Genomic DNA, 25,271 nt, shown 5'->3' with positions numbered 1-25,271 from the left:
CCCTCCTTTACTCCTTTTTCTTCCTACCTCCCTTTCGTCATTCGTTCCTTTATTACCTACTTTGCTTTTCCTTCCTTCTTTCCTTATTTTCTCCATTCCTTCCTTCTTCTCTCCCTTCTTTCTTTCCTTTTCTCCATTCCTTCCTCCCTCCCTTCTTTCCATCTTTTCTCCCTTCCTTCCATCTTTTCTCCCTTCTTTCCTTCCTTTCTCCCTTCCTTCCATCTTTTCTTCCTTCCTTACTCCCTTTTCTACTTACTTCCTTCTTTCCTTCTTTTCTCCTTTCTTCCTTACTTCCTTCTTTCCTTCCATCTTTTCTCCCTTCACCCTCCCTTGACCCAAAGACAGCACAAGGGTTAAATAAATGGTCTCTGCTCTTGACCAGCGTTTACTGCTGCTGCATCTGGAAACTTTGTTTGGAAAACCAGCCCAGCAGGAATATAAGCGTCATGGAGACAGACGGGCGAGGGAACGAGCAGAAAGAAAGACCAGAATTAATTTAAAGAGGAATGAGTGTATACATGATCGCAGAATTATTCTATTCGGATTTAAAATCAGAATAAACCAGCCACTTATTTGGAATTAAGTTTAATTCAGAATGGCCATTTTCATTCAGAATTAGGTGTTTACATGGTAATTTTTACTCATTTTAAATCAGATTTAATTTTAATTCTGAATAAAGAGGAATTAAACTTCCCATGTAAAAGCACTTTTGGGGGGTTGTTTTGGTTTTTTCCACAATAGTTGTCCTTATCTCTTTGATTCACTGTGACCGGAAAAACTGGAAGCTAAACAAAGTATCAACTAGTGCTCTGGGGGGGTACTGCACCACGGGGAGTGACGGAGAAGTCCAAAGGATTTACGACGGCGTCACGGCACCGAAATCAGGCTTTAGGTGTTGTTTGTTGTTATTTGTGTGGTTCCACCACCTACCACCGGGGGCAGTGTGGGTACTTTTCTGTTGCTCTGCTGCTCTCACTGCAGTTTAACCACGTCTGTCTCGGCTGCACTTCCAAACGTCCAGCTGTTTGTAAACGGACTGATTTTTTTTGGCCTGCTTTTTCTTCCAGGACCGGTGTGTTCGTCCCGGAGGAGCGTTCCGACCTGGAGCAGCTGTTCTGGAGACTGGCCCAGGGCGGGGGCCTGCTGGCCCCCTCCCCTCCCGTCCCTCAGTACCGCTCCCTGCTGGGCCTGGACCTGCACAGCGCCGTCATCCTGTTCTGTCTGGAGCACGACCTGCAGTACCTGCTCTACTCTTACCTGGGCCATTACAGGTGTGTGAGCTCTCACTGTCACCAACACTGACCAACTAGCTTTTTAGTTTGAGGCAAGGCAAATGTATTTATATAGCACATTTCACACGACGAGCATGGACTCAATGTGCTCAAATACATATCAACCAAACACAATTACAGGGTTACAATAACAGAACAGAGTTTAGTCAAACGCCTGTGCAAAAAGGTACGTTTTTAGTCTGCTTTTGAAAGAGGGCTGTTGGAGCAGACCTTAGTTCCTGCAGAGAGGAGTTCCAGAGAGTTTAGTAGTGACTGAAGCACCATGAGCAGATCTAGTGTAAGTTCTAGGTATGATGAGAAGACTCTTATTTGGTGATCTAAAGCGGGGGTCGGCAACCGCATGTGGCTCTTTAGCGACGCTCTAGTGGCTCCTGGAGCTTTTTCAACAATGTTTTAAAATGGAAATAGATGGGGGAGGGAAATATATTTTTTGTTTTAATATGGTTTCTGTAGGAGGACAAACATGACACAAACATAAAAGTGTATGATAAATATAACATTTCAACATTTCTGTTAACGAAGATTTGCATTGAAGAGTATCAGGGCCATGCAGGAGAAAAAATATTAGAGAGGGGAAGGGGAATTGTGTACTTTGAGAAAAAAGTCGAAATGTCGAGAAAAAAGTTGAAATGTTGAGATTAATGTTGAAATAGAATTTCAAGAATAAAGTCGAAACTTTGCCTTTTCTCTTGACATTTCGACTTTTTCACGAAATTTGGATTTTTTTCTCGACATTTCGACTTTTTTGTGTCTGCCTGGCCCTAATACTCTTCCATAGATTTGCGTAACAAATAGAGTCATGTGGAAAGACATTTGCTACATTTGCAGCCGAGGACCCAGTTCTAACTAATATGGATTTATGCAGCATGTGTTGCCTTCATTCTAAGGCTTATACAAGACTTTTAATTTTTTGCGGCTCCAGACAGATTTGTTTTTTGTGTTTTTGCTCCAATATGGCTCTTTCTACATTTTGGGTTGCCGACCCCTGAGTTAGCCTGTCAGCCATGTAGGAGGGAGCTAAGCCATTCATAGATTTAAAGACAATAAGAAGTACTTTAAAATCTACTCTTTGTTTAACAGGGAGCCAGTGCAGAGAGGATAAAACAGGAGTGATGTGTTCATACCTCCTGGTTTTGGTTAGAATTCTGGCTGCAGCATTTTGAATAAACCGGAGTTTATGTAACACTTGCTTTGTTAGTCCTGCAAAAAGTGCATTTCAATAATCTAATCTACTGGAGATAAAAGCATGAAGCAGCTTTTCAGAGTCTGATTGTGACAGAAAGCATCTTACTTTAGATATATTTCTGAGATGATAGAAGGCAGTTCTGGAGACATTAGCTATGTGTTTCTGGAAGTTAAGATCAGCATCTAAAATAACACCCAGGTTTTTGACAAGTTCAAGGTTTTACTGACAGAGGAGTTAATAAAGGGAGAATATGTTGCCTCAGAGCACTTGGACCAACTAAAAGAATCTCTGTTTTATCCTCATTGGAGGTCATGGTTAAGTATCTGGTGTCTCCCTTCCGCAGACTCACTCCCAGAAACTGCCGTCTCCTGACTCATCCCAACCCGTCTGCAAGCCGGCCCTGGTTTGAGATGCTGGTGAAGATCCAGGAGATAACCAGAGACCTGTCAGGTAGAGTTCAGCTCATTCATGGAAGAAAAGGAAAAAAAAACAAGTGGTTCAAGTTAAATTCTCAGTTTTTTAAGTCTTAGAAATTTTTTCTCTTTATTATGAGGGACATATTTTTATTATATTTTGAAAATCAGCACTTTTTAAAACTGTACAACACTGATCATAAGTTGCAGGCAAATTCCAGTTCTCAACTGAGTTTTCAAATATTTATCATTTTAATATAAAATGAAATTAATTATGGCAGAGGTTTTCAACTGGTTTTGTCCCAGTCCCACCATTATAACCAAGAAGCAACTCGGGGACCACTGCTTTTGGGGATGTTTGTTTTATTTTGCACCTTGCTTTTAAATAAGAGTATGGGGCTATATAGGCTATTTATTTGCATCAGTGTCTATTTTTATTTGCAACTTTTGCTATAAAAAAACAAAACAAAAAACAGTCAATGAAAAATGAACAATAGGAAGCAAAGAGGGCTTATAATATTACAACGTTCACTCTCACTCATTTGACATAATTTGGATGGGTAAATTATTCACAAAAATAAATAGTAAATGGAAAATAAATTGAGTCTAAAGAATAAATATATATTTTTTAAATTATTATTGTTTTCCATTTACAATTTCACGGACTACCTGCAATACCATCACAGACCACCAGAGGGCCGCGGACCACCGGTTGACAATCCCTGGTTTAAAAATATCGTATACTTATGACTTAGTTAAAGATCAGATCACATTTTCTGTCAAATGAATATGGAAGAGCAGTAAATACAGAGGGGTTGGCCTACGTTTAGCTTCTGTGCATCACTGTGGCTCATGGTTTGAGGATTAGAAGAGTCTTGGTTCCCATTGCTTCCTTCAGGACTGGTTGTGTGTGTGTGTGTGCTTCCAGATCCAGGTCTGGTGTTTCAGGCCTCTTTAACCATGGCTCAGGTGCTGTTGCCGGGCAACCAGGCGTCTCTGAACAGCCTGCTGTTAGAGGGCCACAGTCTGCTGGCCCTGGCCGCCCTCATGTTTGCTCCCGGAGGGATCGATCAGGTGAGCACCGCTGCAGCACCGCTGCAGCTGCTGACGTCTGTTCAGGCCTACGTATCCATGCTGGTGGCATTTAGTTGTGCTACTATGTATGTATGTACTAATAGAAGTAATTATAATGCATAATATTACATTATCATTACTATAATACTACAATATAATAGAGAACAATAGACAGCAATGGTATAACAATATACTTGAATAACTATATAAGAGTAGATATGCTATATATACACTGGATCATATATTTACCTAGATAGATATCTCGATATATAGATTTATAGTATTTTTTTATGTTTATAATTAGAGGTAAATACATGAACCAGTGTATATATAGCATATCTACTCTTATATAGTTATTCAAGTATATTGTTATACTATTGCTGTCTGATTTGTTTGATTTTGACTTTATTTACATATACATATAATTAACTTGTTTTCTAGGTGTAGGTTATCACTTTTAACCTACACCTGCCAGCCAATCAGAATGGAGTATTCATACAGACTGTGATATAACTACATATAATTGAGTATTATATCACTATATAGAACAGTTATTAAAGTAGGTATGGTGTTTTATAAGTAAGCTTATTGAAACTCTTATTATATGTAAGAATGTTAGATGTAAGAATGTATATAGATTCAGGGGTAGGACTCGATAAGTGTTTACTTCAATCCTACTCCGTTTCAAACATGTCGGTGGATCCGTGAGGTCTGCCCAAGTGCTGTGTGTATGTGTGTGTGTGTATATATATATATATATATATATATATATATATATATATATATATATATATACACATACATATTTGTTTTCTGTTTTTTTTTTTTTACTTTTTTGTATGTTCGAAATAAAATGTTCAAATCAGACACATGTGACTGGTAGCGAGTAGGAATCCAGCTGGGTATCCTACAGATTCAGATGTTCTGAAATGAGCCGGTTGTAGCGATCTCTTCTCTGATGGGACATCCCAGGACTGTACTATCTTCCCTGTGGTTGCAGGTGATGGTGAAGGGAGGGAGGTCGGAGGGGACAGTCGACCCTCAGCTCCTGAAGATGGCGCTGGCTCCTCACCCCAAACTGAAGGCTGCCCTGTTCCCGGCAGGTCCTTGTGGACCTGGTCCATCTTCTGACATCTCCATCTATCACCTCCTTCAGGTAGGCCTGTGTTGGAAAATGGATTTTCCAATTCTAAATTGATTCTCATATTAATTCCTAAAAATCGATTTGTATGTCTAAAGATCGATCATTACATTACAACTTTTGGTATTTTTTTTGTTTATGCCCAAAAAAGGATGTTTTGTTGGACACAAGAATAACTAGCGCCATGTTTTTGCATTTAAATATGTTTAAAGGTATGAAAACATTAAAGATTTCATCAAGTTACATTTGCTTAAAATGCTAAAAACCAAATTCTCAATAATTTTAAACCGAAAAAGACAGAATATGGAACAAATAAAAACGGAATGTGGGAAAAAATAAAACCTCTTTCCTCCGTCTCATTTCCTCCCTGGATCTGTTTGATAATTCTGACCCACATGATGTTTCTGTTCTTCAGTTCTATCAGCATTCTGGGAGCTGATTGGTCCTTACAGCATCATTAGCTGCAATACTTGCTGTTGAATCTCAATATAATACTAATATTAATATGTTGCAGAACTACAGCGTCATATAAAAAAACAGTTTTAATAACACTAACCCAAATCATAGGAATCAGATCGAATCAAATCTTGATAATCGATTCTGAATCTTAAGAATCCAATTGATTCTTGACATTTGAATGGATCCCCAGCCCTGCCTTCAGGCCTTTTCTCTTTGTTTGTTTGGCCAGAACAACCCAGCCAATCAAACAATCTGTTAAACTGTTGGTTTATTTCTGTGTTCTTTCATGTGATTGTTCCGGTAGCGTGTGCGTTCTCTGAACACATGTTGGTGTGTCTTCCAGTCTCTCCATCCATTGGACCCATCCAGGCTTTTTGGCTGGCAGACGGCGAACACCGTAAACTCCACGGGTAGGATCACGATCAGCTCGGGCTGAGCTTCTTCTGCTTTAGTAACATGAAGACTTTTGGTCTCTTATTTTTAGAACAATTTCTGATTGCCTTAATAAAGTAATTTCTCAGTGCTCATCTATAGCAGTCTTCGCCGTTCCCCCAGACACAAATGTACTTTCAAAGGCAGAGGCTGACTGCGTTGCTTTCGCCACTCTGCTCGCCATGCGATTCATTTTATTCAAATGGAAGGAGGCACACGCCCCCCCCTTTACTCACTGGATAAGGGATTTACTCTATTTTTTTTAAACTAGAGAAAATAAAGCATTCCATGAGAGACTCTGCTAAAACCTTTTCTAAATTGTGGAACCCTTTCCTGAAACACATTAAAGAAAATATTCAATTGTCTGCAGTCCCATAATCATTTAATCCTGCCTACCAATTTATAAAACCACCAAACTTCATTTCTTCTTCTTAGATGTAATGCATTACAATACAAAATCATACCTTCTTTAAATAGCATCAACCAATTCAAATAATGTATAGTCATCAACAATGCGTTTAAGTTATAATCACTTATCGTAACTTGATTCTTTAGTTTAGTTAATTCATTTTTAGTAAACCAATAAGCATTTAATAATAATTAAATACGTTTTATATGTATTTATTTAAGAGATTCTTTACTAATAATTTGAATTCTTTTATGCGAGTAGTTCGCTCAAAGTGTTTGGGAAGTAAGTTCCATTCATACATAGCTGTTGACCATAATCTTGGTTTTTGTCTTTGTTTTTTGTACCTGTCTTTATAAAAAACTGAAAATCTTAATAAACAAAGTTTAAAAAAAAAAAAAAAAAAGGTACAAAAGAGCAGATATTTTAGATTGAATGATCCGTTAACTGGAGAACTAAGAGTTCTATGTACATGTGACTGATACCTGGCTAGTTGGTGGACTACAGATCTTCTCTTCAAACATATTCATATTCAAGGCTTCAACATTCAAGGTCGTGGACATCCCGTGTTGTCAGACTGACTTCTCTTTGCTCGTGTAACTTGGGTCTGGAGTGACATCCCTGCAGAGATGACTGAGTGTTCCTGTTCTCTACAGAAACATCAGAGCTGCTCCATTTCTGCAGCCCTCATCTGGTCAGTAAGTTCGCTCTGGTGGAGAACCTGGACTTCCTTTACTACATCCGTCATGGCAGACCGTCTTTTGCATTTGGCAACTTCCTGCTCCAGCAGCTCGGCAGCTGCAGCGATGTGAAGCTGATGTGAGGGAAACATGTATGACGACACATATTGTGCTCATGAAAGTGAGTTTGAGGGTTAATAGGACGGGTGTGTGTGTGTGTGTGTGTGTTTCAGACTGCAGCGGGCTTGGCAGCAGCTCTACCGGCTCGTGCTGCAGTGCTTTAATGAGCCGTCGGTGATGTCGGCAGCCGTTTGTTTCTGTGAGCTGCTGGGACTCAGCAGCCTGAAGCTGAGAGTCCACGTCAGAGCCATGAACTCCATCCTGCAGCACTGGAACCAGGACAATACGCACGGTCCAGCACAGAACCTGCGTTCACTGGGTAAACGGGACAAATACACGCACAATACTCCAGACAGAGCACCATCCAGTCAGATTGAACACTCACTGGCCACGGTTACATGATGTTTTTTCATTCTGAATTAAAGGAGCTGTATGTAAGAGCAATAATAAAACGAATCATAAAATGACCCCGATATGTCAACAGACATTTAAAAATCATGTTCATTTCAAATACTTATGTCACTGACAACAGCACTCAAGCCAGGATATTCCAGTTTAAAAAGAGGAGTTGTAGCCCTCAACTGATATTTATGTTGTCATTTTTTGTTTTGGCCTGAAGCTCCACCCTCCACCTATCTCCCAATCACCAAGTCAGTATTGTTTCTGAAGCTCCACCCTCCACCTATCTCCCAATCACCAAGTCAGTATTGTTTCTGAAGCTCCACCCTCCACCTATCTCCCAATCACCAAGTCAGTATTGTTTCTGAAGCTCCACCCTCCACCTATCTCCCAATCACCAAGTCAGTATTGTTTCTGAAGCTCCACCCTCCACCTATCTCCCAATCACCAAGTCAGTATTGTTTCTGAAGCTCCACCCCCCACCTATCTCCCAATCACCAAGTCAGTATTGTTTCTGAAGCTCCACCCTCCACCTATCTCCCAATCACCAAGTCAGTATTGTTTCTGAAGCTCCACCCTCCACCTATCTCCCAATCACCAAGTCAGTATTGTTTCAGCATCCGGGTTGCCAGCTCGGCTCTAATTATCTCAGCCATGGCAGCCTACGTTCCTGCTGCATTCTGCAGCCTACCTGGCAACCTCTGGTCGGGGGGAGGAGGGGGAGGGTACACGCCGCTCAACAATATTTTGAAAGTGACTGCAGTACCAGTTTTGGACATTTCTTACAGACGGCTCCTTTAATTATTCTGAATTAAATAATTCAGAATGAAACTATTTTCCTTCGAGTTTACATGGAAATAGTAATTCTGAATTGAGGTTTACATGGAAAACACGTTCAATTCATTAATTAAGGACTGCACAACAAGTCGGCAGAATTAGCTTTGGGCACAGCATAGTGCCAGCACATAGTACTGTGTGGCAACGGACATCGGTTTATACATTTAACATAAATGAGCAGACATCGACATTCAAGCAGACATTTACATACAGACTATACATTTAACTCAAGTATGGAGTATGGAGATGAGATCAGTAGCCTGATGGCAGTGGGAAAAAAGCTGTTTTTGAAGCGGGTTGTTTTTGTTGAAATGGACCTAAAGCGTCTGCCAGAGGGCAACAGTTGAAACAGGTGGTTAGAATCAGAGATTATTTTATGTGCTCTTGTTCTTTGATTATTCTTGTTTGATGGTCTTTCTCCAATTCCCCTTAAGGTCTGGGGGTTGGGAAGGTTCTGATTGGATAGGGGGCGGGCCGGAAGTTAAACTACCGGAAGAAAAACTAACTTAGCCGCTACAACTTTGAAAAGCTCACAATTTTGATGTTTCCTGTTTCCATCTGTTCTTTTAATGATTTCTATTTATTAAATAAATGGTCTCTGCTCTTGACCAGCGTTATTATTTATTTATTATTTCCATGTCCTCCAAGCTATTTATTAAAGGGGACCTATTATAGCATCTAATACCTATTTTAAACAGGCCCTGATTGTCTTTAAAAACAAGCTTTTGATTGTTTTTGCTAAATAAATAAGAAATTCAGCCTCTAAACCATGTCTTTATCTTCCCATTCTCTAACCTCATTATCTATGCAGGATTCTGAGTGGGCGGGGCTATGATAATGAGGCTCTGTGCTGATTGGCTGCCTGAATGACGCGATACACCGCTATGAAAAAATGGAGGAAGCTCCGGCCGGCGGAGTTAGTTGTTGTTGTTCCGGCCAGAGTTAGTTGTTAGTGGTTTCATGGATCGGAGGCCAAACTATGTAAATCACATTTTAATTACGTAACGACGGGAGCAGAATCTTATTGGCTCGTAGATCCACATCACACTGGACGGCTCATCCGGGCGGCTGTACAGACACTGCAGAATTTGTTTGCTTTCCTCTTTCTCTGAGTTGGCAGGCTGAGGGGAGACCACTTTATATATGTTAAAGCAAGAGAAAACCTGTTTTTCATAATAGGTCCCTTTTAAATAAATGTCTCTGCTCTTGACCAGCGTTTACTGCTGCTGCATCTTGAAACTTTGTTTGGAAAACCAGCCCAGCGTGGAATATAAGATCATGGAGACAGACGGGCGAGGGAACGAGCAGAAAGAAAGACCGGGATTAATTTAAAGAGGAATGAGTGTAAACATGATCTGGAATTATTCTATTCAGATTTAAAATCAGAATAAACCAGCCAATTACTTCAGAATTAAGTTTAATTCGGGATGGCCACTTTCATTGGGAATTAGGTGTTTACATGGTCATTTTTACTCATTTTAAATCGGATTTAATTTTAATTGTGAATGCCTCTGCCTCCAGTGTGTAAAGGGCTGAAGCTGGTGGAGGCGGAGCCGGGAGCAGCAGAAGAGCTCATTGGTTACCTGGAAGCTGCAGTGACGGACAGTCTGGAGCAGAGGGGCGTCAGCAGGTCGGTGCTGCCAACTGCTCATCTGGCATTCTAATCTCTTTTTACTGTTTCGTATACTTTCTTTAGTGCACATTCTTCACATTAGCAAAATAAGCTGATGACAGGCTAAATCTTAACAGGGAAGCTGAAAGGATGGTGTTATGAAGTCGTATTGAATGTTGTGTGTTTTTGTTTCAGGTGGTCTTATGAAGCGGCTCAGGAGTGGGCCTTACCTGTTCAGTTCTGTCAGCTCCACAGTCTGAAGCTCAGCTCCGTCTATCCGCTCCACTGTGCACAAGACGGACAGCTCATCCACTTTTTATTGTTTGTCCAACTGCATAACTTCCCACCTCAGCAGGTTAACGCATCTGTATTTTGAATAGAATGTTTCTTTGTATCTTTTTTTTTAAATGGTGATATGTTTTGACTTTGTTTTAGCTCCATGTTCAGACTGTTCCACAGTTTCACTCCGCAGATCGACATACAGACGCTCTTCAGTGTTTGTGCGTCTGTTGAGAACTTTAAAATTAAACTGACCCCTGAGGTCGTAGCCTCCCTCTCTTTCAAAAAATATCCCCTATAAATGTCCCGGTAATTAATTATTTTTTGCTTTGAACATTAGTTGTGCTGTATTGAAACTGACAAGATCCAGAAATGTTAGTGATTTGGATTGTAGAAATAACTGATTAGTGTGATCCTGTGTAAATAGTAATTAGAGCGGGGGTCGGCAACCCGCGGCTCTAGAGCCGCATGCGGCTCTTTAGCGCCGCCCTAGTGGCTCCTTGGAGCTTTTTCAAAAATGTTTGACCTTTTTTTTTTTTTTTTTTTCAATTTTTTCTTCTTTTTTGCCTTTTTTTTCTATTTTTTCCTTCTTTTTCCTTTCCTTTTTAATCTCGAAATTTTGACTTTTTTCTTGACATTTTTACTTTTTTCTCGAGATTGTACTTCAACATTAATCTCAACATTTCGACTTTTTTCTCAACATTTTGACTTTTTTCTCAACATTTCGACTTTTTTCACGAAATTTTGACTTTTTTCTCAACATTTCGACTTTTTTCTCGACATTTCGACTTTTTTCTCAAATTTGTACTTCAACATTAATCTCGACATTTTGACTTGTTTCCTCGACATTTGGACTTTTTTCTCGACATTTTGACTTTTTTCTCGACATTTCAACTTTTTTCTCGAAGTGCATAATGAAAAAAAAATCTTCCCCCAGTTATAACTAATATAGAAAGATCCAGCATGTGTTGCCTTCATTCTAAGGCTTATACGAAACTTTTCATTTTTTGCTAACCCTAACCCTAACATTTTGGGTTGCAGACCCCTGAGTTAGAGTATCCAGCTGTGTAACTCCTTGCTTCGGTGTTGATTGTGGTGTTTGTTTTCCCCCTCCAGGTGAGGTCCCTGGTGTCTGAGTTTGGCCCCACCCTGCAGGCCCACCTGACCCTGGCCCTCCAGGACCTGCAGGTGTACAGCCAGAGGAGTGGTCACGAGGGCCAGGACCAGCGGGGTGGTTCCCCCGGGGGCCTGGAGCCCCCCAGGGAGCTGTTCCTGGTCCTCCTGCAGAGCCAGCAGGAGCCGGTCCCCTGCAGGTACCTGCTCCACCAGGCCCTGGTTCAGCGCTGCCCGGTCCTGGCTATCCTGGCCGCCTGTTTACAGGTAAATACAAACCCAGCAGTCAGCTACTTTCCTGACAAAAACTACTGACTACGTTTACATGCAGTCAAGATTGGGGTTAAGGTCAATATTCCGGGTTACTGAAACATTGGGAATAATCTGTTTCCATGTGTAAGTAAACAGGGTTATCCCTGTATACATGGTAATTAATCATTCGGGATATCTGGATCAAACCAGCGACGCACGGAGAATGTCATGACACAATTCCTGTCATTTCTGCTTCTTCTTCCTGTATCCAAATCCAAAACAACAACAACAATAACAGCAGCACGGAGGATAATGAACAGCCCAGTAGAAGTGGTTTTGTTTCTTGGTCCTGTAGTTCTTCTTTTCCAGCGTTTTCCAGCGGAGCTTGATCTGGTCTGGAGTTCCTACAAATCCTTCTTTGTGCAACTTTTTCTCTCACCTTCTTTTAAATCTGTCTATCCCGGTACTTTCTACCGTCTACAAATGCAGAAATGTTCATATCCTTCATTACATTTATGAAGTGATTAGTCTCCTCCTGGTCTTGTGTTTCTCCATGTTTAGAAGAACTTCCTGGACTCAAAAGACCAAGATTCCTGGTGAAAAGAACATGCAGAAAACAAATTCCTGTTCCTTTTGATGGGGAAATCCCGTTAGGCTAAACATGACCAAATATTCAGTTAGAAAAGGAGTAACCCAGGGCTCATATTCAGGTTTTTAAAAACCGGAATATGAGCAAATTCCGGTTATTCAAAGGGGTCATTGGTGTTTACATGGCCGTGCGCAACCGGATTATATACTTAAATTACCTTCCAATTCTCTTCTAGAATCAATGGGTATCTCACAAAAAGTGGACAAACCGACGCACTGTTTGAATCATACTCTTGATCTCGTTCTCACCTACGGTGTTGAAACTGATGGTCTGTTGGTGTCACCTGCAAACTCCCTTTTATCCGACCATTATTTAATAACGTTTGAATTTAATATTGTCGATGTTGAAGCACAAAATATGAGGTATTATTTTAGCAGATGTTTGTCTGATGAAGCTATTGCTAAATTTAGGGAGGCCATTGCTCATCTTACGACAGTGGAAAATAGTGATGTAGTCGAGGCCAGTGACCTGGGTTCTACCTCTGCAGATGTTGATTTCCTTGCTAGTAACACTGCTGATTTACTGCATTTAGCTTTAGATGAAGTTGCTCTTTGAAAGGAGGGTTTCCAACCATAGGAGCTTAACTCCTTGATATAATTCAGATATCCGCATGTTGAAACAAAACGTGCGTAAAATGGAAAGGAAGTGGCACTCTTGTAAGTCTGTAGACTCCTATCGTGAATGGAAAGATATTCTAATAGTATATAAAAAAGCCATTCGCAAGGGGCCGTTCATCGCTGCTTGCAGCTTTAATTTATATTTATTTTTGGGAATAATCTTTTATGGAACCAAAGTATGCTAAACCCTATGCAGGTGTGTTTTCATGTGCTGTGGTTTCCTCCCGCTCGTTTGCCTGACAGGGCTCGGAGCCGCTGTGCTGCCTGTGCGTGTGGGTGTTGACGGCCGTGGATGAAGCCACGGCCACAGAGGCCACGGCCCACCTGGCTGAAGCCCCCCAGCACCACCACTGGACCCTGCACGACCTGGCCCTCATCTGGAGGACGCTGCTGGGCCGGGGCCACGTCAGACCCCTCCTGCAAGGCTTTCAGCTCTTCCACAGGGTAAAAACACCACAGGAAGGAAAAGCTACAGTCAAATACCATTTAAAGACACAACTGTTAAATAATTAAATAATTCCGAATTAAACTATTTTCCTTCGTGAGACCGGGACCAGAGTGAGAACCAGCACCCTCTTCACAAGAGCTTAACACCCTCACAGTTCCCTTCCTGCTTCAAGTGCCACAGTTACATGATGTTTTTTAATTCAGAATTAATTATTCAGAATTAAATAATTCAGAATTAAACTATTTTCCTTCGAGTTTACATGGAAATAGTAATTCCGAATTAAGGTTTACATGGAAAACACGTTTGATGGTCTTTCTCCAATTCCTCTCCAGGTCTGGGGGTTGGGAAGGTTCTGATTGGATAGGGGGGGGACCGGAAGTTAAACTACCGGAAGAAAAACTAACTTAGCCGCTACAACTTTGAAAAGCTCATAATTTTGATGTTTCCTGCCATCAGTTCTTTTAAATATTTCCAGGTCCTCCAAACTATTTATTAAATAAATGGTCTCTGCTCTTGACCAGCGTTTACTGCTGCTGCATCTTGAAACTTTGTTTGGAAAACCAGCCCAGCAGGAATATAAGATCATGGAGACAGACGGGCGAAAGACCAGAATTAATTTAAAGTGGAATGAGTGTAAACATGATCACAGAATTATTCTATTTGGATTTAATTTCATTTGGAATTTGGTGTTTACATGGTAATTTTAACTCATTTTAAATCGGATTTAATTTTAATTCTGAATTAAAGAGGAATTAAACTTCCCATGTAAATGCACTCAACATGTTTGTTGAATACAAGTGTATTTTTGCAAAGTTATATCATGATTGGACTAGAGTTGTCAGTTCTGTACCATTTGTGACTCAGTTTCACCTTTCATTCCCAGGATTCTCCTCTGCTACTCGTCTTGACCATGTTTGAGTTGTGTTGCGACTACAGGAAGTTCTCAGAGGCTAAGTCAAAACTGCTGGACTTTCAGAAGATGCTCATCACTGTAAGTCAACACAGCCAGCCTCCTTTTAATCAAAAAACTGCTACTAGATCTGATGGTGGACAGAAACTCTATGTTCACCTGATCTCTAAGAATCCTCTCATTCTTCTTCTCTAATGCTCCTTCTTCTCTGTTTCTTGGCGGCTCCAGCTGAGGAACGGAGGCCCGGCGCCGTCGGGGGGTCCCCCGCTGCAGTGGGTGGAGAGCCAGGCGTCGGTGCTGCTCCTCACCATGCTGCAGCGCTGCTCCTCCCAGTACGACCTCCACCGGCTGCTCCTTCTGTTGGCCGACGTCGACAAACTCCTCAAATCCAACGGTGAGAACGCCAGCTTAGATTTGATTTGCAACTCAGGAAAATGAACCAGTGTTTCTAGCGTTTGGCCCCGTTTCTCCATGTAGTTGTCTCATTGATTAAACGAGACAAAATGCAGTAGTTGGTTGTCTTGCTGGAGGAAACATCATGTGCAGACTGATGTGGACGGGAGTCCTTGGGGGGAAGAATTGTGGCTTGAGGAGATGCTGAGACCTAAGATGTTTCAGCACACAAAAACCCGAACGCGGGACTTGGAAAGTGATTAAAGAAAAACAGGTTGTTGAAGAACCCCAAATTAAATAGAAATTATTCTGACTTTTGTTTCAAGATGAACCCAATTCGATTTTATTTATATAGCGTCTATTACAACAGAAGTTGTCTCTAGGATCTTTCCAGAGACCCAGAACATAAACCCTCGAGCAATTATTACATAAACAATGGCAGGTAAAAACTCCCCTAGTGGGAGAAAAGCCTTAAGCCAAACAGTGGTAAGAAAAACTCCCCTTTAGGAGGAAGAAACCTGGACCAGGACCTGGATCATAAGAGGGGAAACTCCTGCCGAAGGCCAGACTGAGGTGTAAAGCAGCAGGTGGAAGCAGCAGTGGGATGATCAGAGGGGGGACTGCAGGCCAGCACGCAGCTCCTGAAGCTCCAGCCTGCAAACATGCACAAAAGAGAAAAAAAGGGGGGCCAGCACAAGAAACTACAAGAACCATGGACAAAAATGATTGCTATGAGATACTTATAATAAATAAATTAAAAATGGAAGAAGAGAAGAGAAGAAGGGTGAGAGGCACCGCCCAGTGGATCATGTCGGTGCCCCCTGCAGCATAAGCCTATAGCAGCATATCTACCACCAAGCTATATTTGAGACTAACTATTATAGTCTTGTTCTATAGCTGCAACTATGACTACTGACTCTAACACACTAGAGTTTACACTACCTAGAGATTTACCAACACCACCTAGAGGTTTACTAACACTAACCAGAGGTTTACTAACACTAACTAGAGGTTTACTAACACTAACTAGAGGTTTTACTAAACACTAACTAAGGTTTACTAACACTAACTAGAGGTTTACTAACACTAACTACAGGTTTACTAAACACTAACTAGAGGTTTACTAACACTAACTAGAGGTTTACTAACACTAACTAGAGATTTACTAACTCTAACTAGAGGTTTACTAAACACTAACTAGAGGTTTACTAACACTAACTAGAGGTTTACTAAACACTAACTAGAGGTTTACTAAACACTAACTAGAGGTTTACTAACACTAACTAGAGGTTTACTAACACTAACTAGAGGTTTACTAACTCTAACTAGAGGTTTACTAACACTAACTAGAGGTTTTACTAAACACTAACTAAGGTTTACTAACACTAACTAGAGGTTTACTAACACTAACTAGAGGTTTACTAAACACTAACTAGAGGTTTACTAAACACTAACTAGAGGTTTACTAACACTAACTAGAGGTTTACTAAACACTAACTAGAGGTTTACTAAACACTAACTAGAGGTTTACTAACTCTAACTAGAGGTTTACTAACTCTAACTAGAGGTTTACTAAACACTAACTAGAGGTTTACTAACACTAACTAGAGGTTTACTAAACACTAACTAGAGGTTTACTAACACTAACTAGAGGTTTACTAACACTAACTAGAGGTTTACTAACTCTAACTAGAGGTTTACTAACAGTAACTAGAGGTTTACTAACACTAACTAGAGCTTTACTAACTAGAGGTTTACTAACACTAACTAGAGATTTACTAACACTAACTAGAGGTTTAGTAACACTAACTAGAGGTTTACTAAACACTAACTAGAGGTTTACTAACTCTAACTAGAGGTTTACTAACACTAACTAGAGGTTTAGTAACACTAACTAGAGGTTTACTAAACACTAACTAGAGGTTTACTAACACTAACTAGAGGTTTACTAAACACTAACTAGAGGTTTACTAACACTAACTAGAGGTTTAGTAACACTAACTAGAGGTTTACTAAACACTAACTAGAGGTTTACTAACACTAACTAGAGGTTTACTAAACACTAACTAGAGGTTTACTAAACACTAACTAGAGGTTTACTAACACTAACTAGAGGTTTACTAACTAACTAGAGGTTTACTAACACTAACTAGAGGTTTACTAAACACTAACTAGAGGTTTACTAAACACTAACTAGAGGTTTACTAACACTAACTAGAGGTTTACTAACACTAACTAGAGGTTTACCAACTCTAACTAGAGGTTTACTAAACACTAACTAGAGGTTTACTAACACTAACTAGAGGTTTACTAACTCTAACTAGAGGTTTACTAACACTAACTAGAGGTTTACTAACACTAACTAGAGCTTTACTAACTAGAGGTTTACTAACACTAACTAGAGATTTACTAAACACTAACTAGAGGTTTACTAACTCTAACTAGAGGTTTACTAACACTAACTAGAGGTTTACTAACACTAACTAGAGGTTTACTAACTAACTAGAGGTTTACTAACACTAACTAGAGGTTTACTAAACACTAACTAGAGGTTTACTAACACTAACTAGAGGTTTACTAACTAACTAGAGGTTTACTAACACTAACTAGAGGTTTACTAAACACTAACTAGAGGTTTACTAAACACTAACTAGAGGTTTACTAAACACTAACTAGAGGTTTACTAACTCTAACTAGAGGTTTACTAAACACTAACTAGAGGTTTACTAACACTAACTAGAGCTTTACTAACTAGAGGTTTACTAACACTAACTAGAGGTTTACTAACACTAACTAGAGGTTTACTAACACTAACTAGAGGTTTACTAACACTAACTAGAGGTTTACTAAACACTAACTAGAGGTTTACTAACACTAACTAGAGGTTTACTAACTCTAACTAGAGGTTTACTAACACTAACTAGAGGTTTACTAACACTAACTAGAGGTTTACTAAACACTAACTAGAGGTTTACTAAACACTAACTAGAGGTTTACTAACTAGAGGTTTACTAACACTAACTAGAGATTTACTAAACACTAACTAGAGGTTTACTAACTCTAACTAGAGGTTTACTAACACTAACTAGAGGTTTACTAACACTAACTAGAGGTTTACTAACTAACTAGAGGTTTACTAACACTAACTAGAGGTTTACTAAACACTAACTAGAGGTTTACTAACACTAACTAGAGGTTTACTAACTAACTAGAGGTTTACTAACACTAACTAGAGGTTTACTAAACAAACTAGAGGTTTACTAAACACTAACTAGAGGTTTACTAAACACTAACTAGAGGTTTACTAACACTAACTAGAGGTTTACTAACACTAACTAGAGGTTTACTAAACACTAACTAGAGGTTTACTAACACTAACTAGAGGTTTACTAACTAACTAGAGGTTTACTAACACTAACTAGAGGTTTACTAAACACTAACTAGAGGTTTACTAACACTAACTAGAGGTTTACTAACTAACTAGAGGTTTACTAACACTAACTAGAGGTTTACTAAACACTAACTAGAGGTTTACTAAACACTAACTAGAGGTTTACTAAACACTAACTAGAGGTTTACTAACACTAACTAGAGGTTTACTAACACTAACTAGAGGTTTACTAACTCTAACTAGAGGTTTACTAAACACTAACTAGAGGTTTACTAACACTAACTAGAGCTTTACTAACACTAACTAGAGGTTTACTAAACACTAACTAGAGGTTTACTAACACTAACTAGAGCTTTACTAACACTAACTAGAGGTTTACTAACACTAACTAGAGGTTTACTAAACACTAACTAGAGGTTTACTAAACACTAACTAGAGGTTTACTAAACACTAACTAGAGGTTTACTAAACACTAACTAGAGGTTTACTAAACACTAACTAGAGGTTTACTAAACACTAACTAGAGGTTTACTAACACTAACTAGAGGTTTACTAACACTAACTAGAGGTTTACTAAACACTAACTAGAGGTTTACTAACACTAACTAGAGGTTTACTAACACTAACTAGAGGTTTACTAACTCTAACTAGAGGTTTACTAACTAACTAGAGGTTTACTAACACTAACTAGAGGTTTACTAAACACTAACTAGAGGTTTACTAAACACTAACTAGAGGTTTACTAAACACTAACTAGAGGTTTACTAACACTAACTAGAGGTTTACTAACACTAACTAGAGGTTTACTAACTCTAACTAGAGGTTTACTAAACACTAACTAGAGGTTTACTAACACTAACTAGAGCTTTACTAACTAGAGGTTTACTAACACTAAGTAGAGGTTTACTAACACTAACTAGAGGTTTACTAACACTAACTAGAGGTTTACTAAACACTAACTAGAGGTTTACTAACACTAACTAGAGGTTTACTAAACACTAACTAGAGGTTTACTAAACACTAACTAGAGGTTTACTAAACACTAACTAGAGGTTTACTAAACACTAACTAGAGGTTTACTAAACACTAACTAGAGGTTTACTAACACTAACTAGAGGTTTACTAACACTAACTAGAGGTTTACTAAACACTAACTAGAGGTTTACTAACACTAACTAGAGGTTTACTAACACTAACTAGAGGTTTACTAACTCTAACTAGAGGTTTACTAAACACTAACTAGAGGTTTACTAAACACTAACTAGAGGTTTACTAACACTAACTAGAGGTTTACTAAACACTAACTAGAGGTTTACTAAACACTAACTAGAGGTTTACTAACTCTAACTAGAGGTTTACTAACTCTAACTAGAGGTTTACTAAACACTAACTAGAGGTTTACTAACACTAACTAGAGGTTTACTAAACACTAACTAGAGGTTTACTAACACTAACTAGAGGTTTACTAACACTAACTAGAGGTTTACTAAACACTAACTAGAGGTTTACTAAACACTAACTAGAGGTTTACTAAACACTAACTAGAGGTTTACTAAACACTAACTAGAGGTTTACTAACACTAACTAGAGGTTTACTAACACTAACTAGAGGTTTACTAACACTAACTAGAGGTTTACTAAACACTAACTAGAGGTTTACTAACACTAACTAGAGGTTTACTAAACACTAACTAGAGGTTTACTAAACACTAACTAGATGTTTACTAACACTAACTACAGGTTTACTGACACTAACTACAGGTTTACTAAACACTAACTAGAGGTTTACTAACACTAACTACAGGTTTACTGACACTAACTACAGGTTTACTAACTAACTAGAGGTTTACTGACACTAACTAGAGGTTAACTAACACTAACTAGAGGTTTACTAACACTAACTAGAGGTTAACTAACATTAACTAGAGGATTACTGAACACTAACTACAGGTTTACTAACTAACTAGAGGTTTACTGACACTAACTAGAGGTTTACTAACACTAACTAGAGGTTTACTAACACTAACTAGAGGTTTACTAACACTAACTAGAGGTTTACTAACACTAACTAGAGGTTTACTAACACTAACTAGAGGTTTACTAAACACTAACTAGAGGTTTACTAAACACTAACTATAGGCTTTACTAAACAGAAAGGTTTTAAGTTTAGTTTTAAAGGTGGAGGTGGTGTCAGCCTCCTTAACCCAGATTGGAAGTTGGTTCCATAGTAATGGTTCCTGATAGCAGAAGATCCGCCCTCCAATGTATTTTACTCTATGTTTATCATTTTATTTGTTAATGTTTCTGTTCCACAAGAGGCACGTCAAACTTTCTGGAATGGATTTCTAGAGGGTTGAGGTTTCTACTTCACAAGCCCAAAGAGATAGGAGTTCTAAAAGTGGAGGATTTACTCCTTATAGACCTTATAGACACCAAGATAAACTCATACTAGATGACACTCGTCGCTTTAGAGCAGGGATATTGTAGTTTGGAAAGGGTTAAAAAGGGGTTTTCTTCTTAATGAATTGTATTTTTAATTAGCTTCATTAGTCCTATCTAAGTGAATGTTGTGTACCTCCAGGTCCAGACTTCAGGAAGCTGAGTCAGCTCAGTCAGCTGCTGCAGGGATCGGGGGTCCGTCTGCCTCCCAGGCTTCTGCAGTGCACTTCCACCTCCATCCAGCAGGAGGAGCTACAGCTGACAGTGGACGCTCTGCAGGCTAGAGGGCGCTACGCTCAGGCCAGGCAGGTGGCCCTGCTGGCCGGGCTGCCGGTCCACCGCCTTCTCCTCAGCCAGGTCTGATATATCTACTTCTGACAGTCAAACACCTGAACGTTTAATCCAACTTTGTATTCTTATTAAACATTCCTGAATATGGAACCACACTTGGTCTTGATGAAACCACCGCCAGCACCCGAGGAATCATCTCAGCAGGAGATCAATCTTCCAACCAGGAAAGAAACTTCAACAGCTGAACGTTACGGCCCAGTCAAACAGTCCTGAGTTTCATAAAACTACTGGAAATAATCATAAACTTACTTTACACACAAACTCCACCTACTCCAACTACTCAACATGAACTTACTTTACACCAGTGGTCACCAACCCGTCGATCGCTATCGACCGTTCGATCGCGGAGACTTTCCCTGTTGCTCTTCAAAATAAAATAAAAATAAACTAGGAAACATATGCGTGAACATTTTCTGAAGTGTCTTCTGAAATGTTTTCTTACGGACTTCTAAAGATCAACGTCAGAAAAGATCGCCGTCTAATTCACAAATGCCTGTACCGGTCACGGTTCTGTTCCAGACCTGCACTGCAAACACTCAAAATCTTAACAAGAATATTCGTCTTATTTCTAGTTAGAAGTCTTATTTTTAGTCAAAAAATCTCATTACACTTAAAACAAGACTCATCACTGGAAAAAAAAAAACTATTTTCACCAGAAAAATCTGTCAGTGGAACAAGATTTTTTTTGCTTCTAATGAGACGATAAATCTTGTTCCACTGGCAGATTTTTCTACTTATTTCAAGTGAAAATTTACTTGAAACAGGTGAAAATTGTCAAATAACAAGTTATTTTTCAGGTATGACTCTCGTTTTAAGTGTAATGTGTTTTTTTTACTAAAAATAAGACATTTTAACTAGAAATAAGACAAATATTCCTGGTAAGATTTAGATTTTTTGCAGTGTTCTGTACCAGACCTGTAACAACTATGGTTCTGGACCGGTTCTGTGCCAAACCAGTCCGGATCCTGGTCCTGTGCTGGTTCTGTAGCAGACGGGTTCAGGCGTACACAGTTCTCACTGGCTCACTAACAGATCTGGGTAGAGGAGCCAAAAATTGTACTCAAGTAAAAGTACTGTTCCTTCAGAATAATATGACTCAAGTAGAAGTAAAAAGTAGTCATCCAAATAATTACTTGAGTAAAAGTAAAAAAGTACTTGGTGAAAAAACTACTCAAGTACTGAGTAACTGTTGAGTAAAGTCTGATTTATTTTTTTAACAACCATTCAAACAGACAAAAGTACAAAATAATCATCTTCAGGCAAATTAAATCAATAAAATAATAAAATAAATTAAAATTAATAAAAAAAATAGCTTAAATTAAAATAATCTTAAAGTAAATTCAAGTACTTTAATAAATAATAAAATAAATAAAATAAAAACAATAAAAAAATTAATTAAGCAAAAGTAGCACAAAATTTCAAGCCAAAACTACTCCTAAAAGTAAAAAATTTCCCAAAACTTACTCAAGTAAATGTAACGGAGTAAATGTAACTCGTTACTACCCACCTCTGCTCACTCATGACTGTGTGCTTGCAGCTCTCTCAAGAGGTCTCCTCCCAGAAGGCCAAGCGGCAGTGGAGGAACCTGGAGAAGCGTGTGTCCTTCTGGAAGAGGTGCCACCGGCAGCTGGAGGAGGACGGCACCGATCCACAGTCGGCTGCCGGATTCTTCCTGTCCCACGCCGAGCCCAGAACCAACGACCAGGCTCAGACGGAGGTGCTGGACGTCCAGGAGCGCATCCTGCTGCTTCTGCTCGGAGCTTGCTGGCTCTCCCTGCTCAGCCCGGCTCCCTTGGACCAGATTGAAAACCTGGAGAAAGAACTCTGGCTCTGCCAGGTCCGTCAGCAGCTCCTCACCACTGCCATTGAGAAAGAGAGTGTGTTTAACCTGCCGCCGCCGGCCCACTCGCCTGACGGGAACTCGTACGTGGAGTTCCTGAAGGAGTTCTCCTTCTCTAACATAGCAGAGCTGAACAAGGAAGCGTGTCTCCGTCTGGACGGGATCCCCGGTCCCTCGGAGGAGCTGGACGTGGACGCTGAGCTGAACCCCGAGGAGAAGAGGGTTCTGTTTTCACTCGTAGGTCACTTACTAGATGACGGCAGCATCTACGAAGCCAGTCGGGTGTGTCGGTACTTTTCCCTGCGACACCCGGAGATGTGGATGGTGCTGCGCTGCCACGGCCTGGCCAGCGGAACGCTGAGCCCGGAGCAACCGGAGCAGCCGGACGCAGACACGGACGCTCCTGCAGGGAGGAGCATCATCAGCTGTGAGTAGTCCCGTCCCGTCCCGTCCCGTCCCGTCCCGTCCCGTCCCGTCCCCACTCGTCCCCACCCGTCCCCACACGTCCCTGTTCACTAGGGGTGTAACAATATGCCACGAAATTTAGCGATACAAAAACGTCACCAAACGTGTCGTGGAGGTGACAAACTGAGTGCGTTTACATGGGAAGTTTAATTCCTCTTTATCTCAGAATTAAAATTAAATCCGATTTAAAATGAGTAAAAATGACCATGTAAACACCTAATTCTGAATGAAAATGGCCATTCTGAATTAAACTTAATTCTGAAGTAAGTGGCTGGTTTATTCTGATTTTAAATCCGAATAGAATAATTCCACGATCATGTTTACACTCATTCCTCTTTAAATTAATTCTGGTCTTTCTTTCTGCTCGTTCCCTCTCCGTCTGTCTCCATGATCTTATATTCCACTGGGCTGGTTTTCCAAACAAAGTTTCAAGATGCAGCAGCAGTAAACGCTGGTCAAGAGCAGAGACCATTTATTTAATAAATAGAAATCATTAAAAGAACAGATGGAAACAGGAAACATCAAAATTATGAGCTTTTCAAAGTTGTAGCGGCTAAGTTAGTTTTTCTTCCGGTAGTTTAACTTCCGGTCCCCCCCCTATCCAATCAGAACCTTCCCAACCCCCAGACCTGGAGAGGAATTGGAGAAAGACCATCAAACGTGTTTTCCATGTAAACCTCAATTCAGAATTACTATTTCCATGTAAACTCGAAGGAAAATAGTTTAATTCGGAATTATTTAATTCGGAATAATGAATTCCGAATTAAAATAACATTAAAACAACACCACGACCGCGCCTCGACCCGCGGACCAAAATCTTCCTCCGCTCAGAAGAAACTAGTACTGTTTTGGTCCCGATCACGGGACTCTTGGGGGTTTTGAGCTCTGAACTTTTACTTCTAAGGTGAGCATGAATCAATCTTTTTTATAATGTAAAGATTGTGTCGTCCCCAAAGGTGTGAGGATGAAACGATACCGGGGTTCACCTTACGGCCTCAGGCTGGAGCAGGTGAAGCTCTGAGCTCTGGTACAAGATCAGTAACAGTCATGATGACTTTGGAGTTTGGGACTTTTCATAGTTGGTGATTTACTTTTATTTATTTATTTAATTTTAGTTGTTACATTTCTGGAAAAGAAAAAAGTCAAATCATACATGAGAGAAACTATTCAGTTTGTGGCAAAATATTTGTACTTGTATGAAACTGAAGATGCATAATGCAAACCTGACATTTACTTTTAGTTCAGTTTGTGGAAAATGGATGGCCTGGCTTTCTCTTTTGTCTTTCTCTGTTCCTCATTCAAGGTTGTTAAAAAAATACTGCTATAATATCGTATCGTTATTGTGACCTCAATATCGTGTATTGGTAGATTGGTAGATCAGTGCATCGTTACACCCCTACTGTTCACCTCCACTGCTTCCTCACATCTCAAATGCTCTTCATGTCTATTTCTGGTCCTCAATTCTCTTTTTGGTCCCCATGTGTCTCTCTGGTTTTTCCATCCAGCGACATCTTTCAGCAGCTTGTCCTCATTTGTCATGCTGCCCCTCCCTGAAGACGCAATCTCTGTCCAGCTACAGAAAATAGTGGACCAGTGTCATCATGGTAATAACTACTGCAAACAGATCCTCAGCCTCTACCAGCTCTCCAAGGTAAAAATACTGTCTAAAACTCACTTCCTGTTTGGAATATAACCTCCATTTTTCACCTTCACTCCCCTTACTAGCACTAAATTGCTTCACAAAATGCGCGAGCGTCTTAAATGTGTCCCATTGAGGGACCCGTAGTTCACTCTGCAGTTACAGGTCACTTCCCTCCTGCTGCTGGTCAAACTAACAAAGCAGTGACAGACCTGGACGACTCAGGGGAGACTCAGCAAATCTTTGCTGGGCCTTTGAACGGCAAGTTTATGTATAAAAAGAAAGAAGACGGGACTATCAACAAGAACGCAGTGATTTGTACATTTTGTAAAAAAGAATGTTCCTATCAGCGGAGCTGCTCCAGCCTGAATGATAATTTAAACACTAAACATGTCCGTCCATGTAAACGTTACAGCTACTAGTACTTGAATTGC

General features: G+C 39.9%; 1 protein-coding gene across 2 annotated transcripts in view; it reads left to right on the top strand.

Annotated features, from left to right (window-relative positions):
• spg11 (SPG11 vesicle trafficking associated, spatacsin) overlaps nucleotides 1–25,271 on the top strand; it is an 81,233-nt gene that overhangs the window by 39,127 nt on the left and 16,835 nt on the right. For both annotated transcript variants that reach the window (XM_061722307.1, XM_061722306.1), the window contains exons 16-31: nucleotides 1,068–1,271; nucleotides 2,822–2,928; nucleotides 3,820–3,965; nucleotides 4,966–5,121; nucleotides 5,909–5,975; nucleotides 7,060–7,222; nucleotides 7,317–7,522; nucleotides 9,961–10,069; nucleotides 10,247–10,406; nucleotides 11,447–11,710; nucleotides 13,205–13,405; nucleotides 14,293–14,400; nucleotides 14,548–14,713; nucleotides 20,685–20,899; nucleotides 22,431–23,160; nucleotides 24,704–24,849. In XM_061722307.1, coding sequence (XP_061578291.1) covers nucleotides 1,068–1,271; nucleotides 2,822–2,928; nucleotides 3,820–3,965; nucleotides 4,966–5,121; nucleotides 5,909–5,975; nucleotides 7,060–7,222; nucleotides 7,317–7,522; nucleotides 9,961–10,069; nucleotides 10,247–10,406; nucleotides 11,447–11,710; nucleotides 13,205–13,405; nucleotides 14,293–14,400; nucleotides 14,548–14,713; nucleotides 20,685–20,899; nucleotides 22,431–23,160; nucleotides 24,704–24,849 — 3,148 coding nt within the window. The remainder of the gene's footprint in view (nucleotides 1–1,067; nucleotides 1,272–2,821; nucleotides 2,929–3,819; nucleotides 3,966–4,965; nucleotides 5,122–5,908; nucleotides 5,976–7,059; nucleotides 7,223–7,316; nucleotides 7,523–9,960; nucleotides 10,070–10,246; nucleotides 10,407–11,446; nucleotides 11,711–13,204; nucleotides 13,406–14,292; nucleotides 14,401–14,547; nucleotides 14,714–20,684; nucleotides 20,900–22,430; nucleotides 23,161–24,703; nucleotides 24,850–25,271) is intronic.

Source organism: Cololabis saira, chromosome 5 (genome assembly GCF_033807715.1).
Source record: "Cololabis saira isolate AMF1-May2022 chromosome 5, fColSai1.1, whole genome shotgun sequence".
NCBI lineage: Eukaryota > Metazoa > Chordata > Actinopteri > Beloniformes > Belonidae > Cololabis > Cololabis saira.
This window is presented reverse-complemented; position numbering and strand designations above follow the sequence as displayed.